Raw genomic sequence first — 7,867 nt, forward strand, 5'->3', positions numbered from 1 at the left:
TCTTATTATTACATAAAATTAACAGGATCTGTGTCTGTGTGTACCAAAGGATCTCTGAACCAATAAGGTTCTCATTTAAAGGGTAGTTTCTAATAGGTCCTAGAAATGTTTATGAATTTTTGGGTATAGGGTACCACTACCTTCCACAGAAAAATCGCCCCTAGGAAAAATATGACTCCGCAACAAAAATTTTGTAATGAAATTTGAAGGGGTGTGTCAGCTACCCCAACCTCAAGGGAACATAAAGGCCTCTAGGGGCGCAACCACTAGTCTCTCTAATAATAAAATTGTGGTTAAAATTGTGTGGAATATAAATATAATTTAATGTGTTGTAAAATTATAAAAGCACACGCACACAATTATGAATATATTAAATTTGAAGAGAAAAAAAGTCTAAAACATTTCAACCATAAAAAAAAACTCCTTTCTACCCAAGGCTACTAGACACATAAACGTTGATTCTTGAAGTTATTGCAAAACAAAAGCTTACTTTATTCTATAATTTAGTGTATAGATTTCCATGAATTATTATTAAATTAACATAAGAAAACCATATCTGCTCCTTCTTGTTTTCTTGTGCTATTCTAAATGCTTTATATCAGAAAGAGCTAAAACTATGAATTTAGTGTATTTGTATTAAATGCTTTTCTTATGTCATGAAAATAATGTTTTATGAATTTTTATACCGTTTAAAGGTTAGATTGTATACAAGCAAATTAAAAGTGAAAAATTTGTTAACCAAAAAATGTAAAACGCCAATTTCAAGAGTTTATTAAAAGTCTTATAAAATCATATTCATTTTTGCAAACTATGAATGATAGTACATCTTAAATTTCTATTTTGTATAGGAAGAACTTATGTGTCTATGAGCACAGTGTGGATCATAAATAAACAAGGATGACAACATCCATAAGTAGCGAAGCACAAAATTTCGTGGATGGGAATGACTGTCATGGTTGCTTCTTCAAACAACGGGAAATTAAATTTTGATATCTAAAACAGAAAAAAAATTTTAAATCGGATCATAAACACCAAAGATATGGGGAAAAATTAAAAATTTAAAAATAGCCAAAACCCTGCAAAAAGGCAGTCTGACCATTATTGTTGTTTTCTTTAAACGACGGGAAATTTGATTTTGATATCTATAACTGAAAAAATTTTGAAAATCGGTTCATAAACACCAAAGATATGGTGGAAAATATAAAAAATGTAAAAATAGCTAAAAACCTGCAAAAAGGCAGTCTGACCGTTATTGTTGTTTTCTCCAAACGACGGAAAATTTAATTTTGATATCTTTAACTGAAAAAATTTTGAAAATCGGACCATAAACACCAAAGATATGGGGGAAAATGTGGAAAATTTAAAAATAGCCTAAAACCTGCTAAAAAGCCGTCCGACCGCCAGTGATGTTTTATAGTTAATTGTGCTCCTTAGTGATGGGAATGTTGTCAAAAAATTTCAGAATTCTATCTTTTATAGGAGCTGAGTAAATCCCATTTCCCCCATAGCGTTACGGACTGACTGACGGACTGACGGACGGACAAAGTGAATTATAGAGTAGCTTCGCTACTAAAAATGCAAAGACTTTTATTACAAGGAATCACAGAGTTTTATCTTATCTTACATAACAGGATTAAAGTCTGGGAGTGCTTATACGGTGCTTTCCCACAAAGTAGCTGTGGAGCACTGAAACTCTTCCCCTTTCCTACAATAAATTTAAAATGAGGTATATATAGTTATATTTCTTATGTCTATAAACCCTGTGGAACCTATACCCTGCAGGGCTTACCACTACCCAATCCTAACTTGAATTAATTAAGAACTAATCTAACTAACCCCACCCCTTTTTTCAATTTATTTCAAAAACAAGAAGGGTTGGGGGGAAGGGGGGGTATTTATGCTCAACATGGCACTTTAAAAAGAATATCGTTTATGCTTGTTTAGATGTCTTAAAAGTACTGATACTTCTGATTCTTAATCAGTAAGCAACTTGACAACCATTGTGTTGTTGTGCATTATTAAGAGTTTGTGCATTATTAGGTTTGTATGTTTGTTAATTTGTAATGTCTTTTATCAACAACATTCTAAATATTTGACAATCCGGCTATAGTATTGGTTACAACGTGTACAAATTTTTTGGCAGTTACTTTTCTTTCTATCTATCTAAAATAGAACTGTAAATAGAAGCATTTCTTAGGATAAAGCTAGCTTTCGGAAAATAATAACGTCCAAACATTTCGTTGCTTGTATTAATAGATTAAATCACATATTCTTAGGTTAAAAATTTGGACGGATTTGTGTCTAGGGTTATAATCTGATAACTGAAATCAAATACATTACAGAGAAAAGAAATGCGTGAAATCTTAATTGTTGGATTACTATTCATTTCTCAATCACAGGTAAATAATAATAACTTTTTAAAATTCCAAAACCTTCTGAATTATATTCAAGCCATTATACTTTGATTAGCAGCTACGCCCCGAGAGGCCTCTAGGGGCACTTGTTGATTGAGGGAGTTAAATTCGATAACCCATTTGTAGTAGCGAAGCTACTCTAAAATTTGAGATGTCCGTCTGTCCGGCTGAAACGTTTTTGGGTGCTAGATCGATTTCTAAACTTTTAAGTTTTCATGATTTTCTCGAGTCCTAGTCAAGATAGAAGTCTACAATTTTCAGGGATTAAATAAGTTTGAAATCTGCATACTTCTATAAAGTTTCATTTATATTTGTTTATTAGTTAGGGTGCTAGATGGATTCCTGGTTTTTTAGTTTAGGTCTTTTTCAACTCCTAGTCCTGATAGATGGCTGAAATTTTCAGGGATTGAATAAGGTTACATTTTACATATTTCCACAAAGTTTCACTAAGATATACTAATCAATTGGGGTGCTAGATCGATTCCTAGATTTATAAAATCATAAAAGGTTTCGTGATTTATTTTATTTTATTTTTATTTTGTAGTACACTGCTCTATAGTTCATTCCGGATGTCCATCCTTAATTTTTGAGTAGCGAATACTTATGAATCTTGTTTTCTTTAATATTTAAAAAGAAAGGACGACTTTAGGACCTTTTAGAAGCTACCCTGTAAAGGATAACCATTTCGGTTCAGCGGTTAGCGAGATCCTTCGGTACACATAGAACAGACAGACAGACAAAGATCCTGCTTCTTTATTATAAGGATGTTTTAATGTTTTTTAAGGAACTGCGTGTATGCAAAGTAAATGAAAGATGTGAAGAATGTGAAGATTTATTGGAAGACTTCAGACAGGGAAGGTAAGCAATTTAGCAAACTATGAAGAAAATCTAAGAAATCCCCAAAATATTAAGAAATACATATTAGATGTTACCCCCCCCCCCCCCCTCCTTCCATGACTTCAGACTTCAAGCCTTGATTTACTCCCCCCCCCCCCGCTCCCCTAATAAAATTCAGATCCATATTGAATATTTTATAATTGCACAAACTTAAATTAATTTAATTTTAATTTTAATTAGGTTAAGATTGATTTTATCTAGGATCACAAGAACAAAGATTTTGAACCTTGCTTGCAATCAAGGAAAACTCAGGAAATAAAATAGTTAAATTAAATAATTTAAAATCTTTTAAATGGGGGGAGGGTTGTTGAAGTATTTGTAAAGTATATAAGAAAATATAAATGCTTTTTATAAAACAACTTCCTTTGTGGTTTGGTTTTCAATGCATATTTTTTTTTGTAAATTACAATTACAACAAGATATAGTTTAACTATTTTCATTTTTACAGAGGGTTTTATTGTTGCAAAACTAAAAAGCAGGTAAACCACATGAAGAATTTTAATAACAAATTTTTTAAAAACATTTTCTGTTAATTTTAGAGTTTTTAGTAGCAAAGCTATACTATTTATTTTTTTTTTCAGTACGTAAAGATAGGGTTGTCCAATTTTAATTACTAACCCTTTATCTGTTGCCAGCCATACAGAATTGACAGATTTCTCTTTATACAAATTGCTTGAATTATAAATTAGTTAAGACTTTTGTCTAAGGCTTAAGATCTTGGTTAGTCTAATCAGATGATGCTTTTTAGAAAAGTTTCATAAAATAGGTTTTAGGCTATTCATTACCAACTCTCGATGTCTGAACTCTACATGCTATGGAAGAAAAAGCTTGATAATAATATGATTATTAACCAGAATATCTTAATTTAGAAATGTAATCCGGATGAAAAATGTACACAGTGCCCATCACTCATTAAAGCATTTCAAAATGGATTGTAAGTTTTAATTTTAGATTATATTCTAATTTCAGATGCTTCTCTTCATTTATTGAGTTTCAAATTGTACTATATTTTCATTTTGTCTTTAAGTGTAACCAGAAGTTTTGTTGAGACAAAGCAATGTGGTGGTGATCCTTTCTCTGGGTAAGAAGACTTACTTAATAACTCAGGGAGGAAGGGAGGGGACAATGGGCAATTAATTTAATTTAAGAGTTTTCGCTGAAAGGTCATGAAAACCAGATTTATCCAGAAAATTTTAGGAAAATCGTTAAGTGTTAATGGTTATCTAAATTAGAAAACTCAAAATGAGAAAGAGTTCTAAGAAAAAAGCATCTACTTAGAACTTCTCCTATATTATTAACTTACACAAATATCACAGTAGAGTTTCTAGACATGAAATGACATTTTCTTTAAAAAAAATATTTGTTAGAACCAGCCGAAATTATTTTATACAAAATAGACGTTTTGTCTGCTAGAAATTGAGTTACTTGTTTTTTTTACTTTTGTCTGCTAGATTTAAAACAAATTCCGCGGCAATTGTGCGCCTGTACCCAAAGTCCCCAAATTTAGCCGAAATCCCTGGTACAAATGGGTTTAGACCCTTAAATATTGAATATTCAATCCATTGTCTCCTCCCTTCCTCCCTTTTAATAACTAGCATTAATTGTTTAGATTTGTTTTTCATCACAAAAAAAACTAAATAAGTACTATTGTAATTGATGAGTACTTGGAAAACATCTAAATAAAGCATAATAAAAATCTTATGATATAAATAAAATATTTTCATGAGACTGATAATTGGACTTTTTAAATTCCAAATATTAATCAATATTTTTACTTTTTTAAGCACCTTCTGCTGTTCAGATAATGATGTAAGTAAACTCTTTATTAATGAATTTTTAAAAAATTGATAAATTACATTATATATTCAAAAGTAACAAAAATAATTGATTATAATTATCTGCTTCAATTATAATCATTATATCTTAAATTTTTTTTTTCTTTGATTAAGTATAACCCTGATTCTCCATCATATATTCCAATGTTAGTTATATCATCTTTCAATAAACTAATTGAATGCAGTAACAAATTTGTATATCCCATTATAAAAAGTAACAGGATGTTTGTCTGTACCAAAGGATTTCGCTAACTGCTGAACCGACATGTTTCACATTTACAGGTTAGGTCCCGGGAAGGTTTATAACAATTTGGGTTGAGGGTACCACCAACCTCCCAAAAGAAATTGCCCCTAAAAAATACCCCCTCCCCCCCAAAAAAAAAATATCTAAAAAATAAAACACCTCTAGAGGGTAGACGATAGTCCCATTCTATAAAGTATTAAGTTTTTTTGTCTGAAGCTAAAGATTTCAGTAACTTATGAGCCAATTGAGTTCTCCATTTTAGGATAGCTTCGCTTAAGTCCTGAGGTGGTTTTAGGGTATTTTGTATTTAGATTATAGTATAATAGGGGTGAAGCGTTTCAACCCCTATATGGCGAAGTCCGGCGACAGAGCCCCTAGCCTAGTGATTCTATCCAACAAGATACTTTAAGTGTTTACAGATTGAAGGTTTATTCAGAACTAAAAATATATTACAGAATTACAGTTTATATACACAGAATTATAGATATTGGGTAGGCAATCAAAAGGGGATGGAGATGATGGGGAAGCTCTGTCCAGGTGAGGGAGAGAAGGTTAGGATGAGGGGGTAGGGCTGGTGTCTCCAGAGAAAGGGTAGGTAGCTCTGCTGGAAGGGGGGAGGGGAACCCCTACCCCCATTATCTGCCGGCAAGGTGACCGTTTTAATCCGCCGCCGATGATAAACAACGGGCTTTTGTCTGAGGGATCTTTGTGAGGAGATATCATATCTAAACTTGGCTTGCAGCAAAGCTTCTCTGGGAAACGACAGTCTGTTGGTCTACCACAATAGCATTGTGATGGTTTGGACTAATTTTCAACCTCCTCCAAACCCCTAGTTGATATGGTGGATCCGCAAGCATTCTATAAATTACTAAAAGGGAATATCTAATATATCTATAAGGCATTTATTAATTCTTATATGCTTTTTCAGAGCTGAAGATAACTCTTGTGGTCAATTTAACAATTTATCCAGCCAAGATGATGACTTTGGTGGTATGACATTAATTCTTAAAAGAAACTTCATCATTTTGATCCTTTTTTATTTTTAAATGCCAATTTTGAATTTAAAGGTTTCTGAATTTCATGCAAAACAGTGTGGGTGAATTTGATTTATTGTACTTTATCGTATAACCATTTATAGATAAGCAAAAACTTTTCATTTTATATTTAAAAGTACAGTAAATTCAAAAATTCAAAACTTAGGTGTCAACATCTAAAAATGGTTTTAGATAATTTTTCTTTTGCTCAAATCTTTGTAAATTTGAGGGAGTAATTCGGGGGGCCAGTACTCCCTCCTTGGTTGATATATGGCCTTCAAACTTTATAATGTTCTAGTACATGTCCCCAATAGTATCTGTATAAATTTTTATATCTATATCTAAACTTTGAAGCGTTTTGCAGCCATTCTTGCAATGGGTAGGAGATTTGATCATAAGAAATTTGCACTAAAACCATTCTAAGATGTTGACACCTAAGTTTAGAATTTTTGAATTTACTGTACTTTTTAAGTAAATAATTAAATATTTTTTTTGCTTTTCTATCAATGATTAAAAAACGAAGAGAATAAGCCATTAATCATAAAATTCTGATAAGTATAAGTGGGGTAAAATTGCTTTCCAAAAAGTTCTTATAAAAAAAACACTGTATATATATATAAAATAACATTTCTATCTAATAGTTGACAAAACCCTATTTAGTGCGGGTTATAGGTGGAAATAATACCGAACCTGGGACATATCCTTTTACAGCTTTAATAGGTTTGTTAAAAATTTAAAAATTTAAGTATTTAGCAATTTATTTAGTAAATTAATAAATTAAAGGTTATAAATATAAAAACCTAGGGAATAAAGCACTTGATGATTCAAGCAAAACAGAAATAAATGTCTGGAGATGTGGTGGAACAATTATAAATAGGTAAACAATTGTACATCAGTTTTTACTAATGCAATCTTAACTTAAGAAATTTAGAGTACATTACAAAATACATATATATTAAATATTTGTAAATGATCTAAAATTGTATTTTGATCAAAAATAACTAAAAGTTCTAATATGTTTTGTTTAAGATATTTGTATTATTCTAGATGGTATATATTAACAGCAGCTCATTGTTATCTTAAATATGATATAACTAAGGTAAAACTAAAGCTAGAAATTTTTACATTGGAGATGAATATAAAGAAAATAATAAAATAAAATCAATGTTTTAACTTCAGGAGATTGTGAATATTGGAGAATATGATATAGCAGAAAAAGGAGATTGTTTACCTGGAGAAGTATCTTGCTTACCACCAAATCAAATTATACCTGTTCAGGAATTTGCTCATTATGTTTTATAGATATCCAATTGTGCAGACTGATTAATAAGATAAATGATAAAGGAAAATCATTTCATTTTGTCTTATAAGTTCTCAAGATGCAACTAGACTAATATTATGATTCCTATTTAATTACAACAGCATCAAGCCAAATGTTTTGAA

At 31.0% G+C, this 7,867-nt stretch overlaps 1 protein-coding gene across 2 annotated transcripts; it reads left to right on the plus strand.

Moving 5' to 3' along the window:
• Positions 1-1,976: 1,976 nt before the first annotated feature.
• Positions 1,977-7,845, plus strand: LOC145334017 (phenoloxidase-activating factor 3-like). Of its 2 annotated transcripts, XM_080179295.1 has the most exons (10): positions 1,977-2,040; positions 2,343-2,399; positions 3,199-3,272; positions 3,513-3,560; positions 3,757-3,790; positions 4,181-4,245; positions 4,339-4,392; positions 5,096-5,120; positions 6,319-6,380; positions 7,085-7,143. In XM_080179295.1, the coding sequence occupies exons 2-9, from the start codon at positions 2,352-2,354 to the stop codon at positions 6,322-6,324; spliced, it is 354 nt and encodes a 117-aa protein (XP_080035421.1). In that variant the 5' UTR covers positions 1,977-2,040; positions 2,343-2,351; the 3' UTR covers positions 6,325-6,380; positions 7,085-7,143. The 2 variants fall into 2 exon arrangements, with proteins under 2 accessions (XP_080035421.1, XP_080035420.1); XM_080179294.1 differs by lacking the exons at positions 1,977-2,040; positions 2,343-2,399; positions 3,199-3,272; positions 3,513-3,560; positions 3,757-3,790 and adding exons at positions 7,229-7,301; positions 7,472-7,523; positions 7,604-7,845 and having other exon boundaries at positions 4,188-4,245; positions 7,085-7,144.
• The last annotated feature ends 22 nt before the right edge of the window (positions 7,846-7,867 follow it).

The sequence above is a fragment of the Acartia tonsa genome, chromosome 12, assembly GCF_053477335.1.
Source record: "Acartia tonsa isolate MP-2025a chromosome 12, ASM5347733v1, whole genome shotgun sequence".
Classification (NCBI taxonomy): domain Eukaryota; kingdom Metazoa; phylum Arthropoda; class Copepoda; order Calanoida; family Acartiidae; genus Acartia; species Acartia tonsa.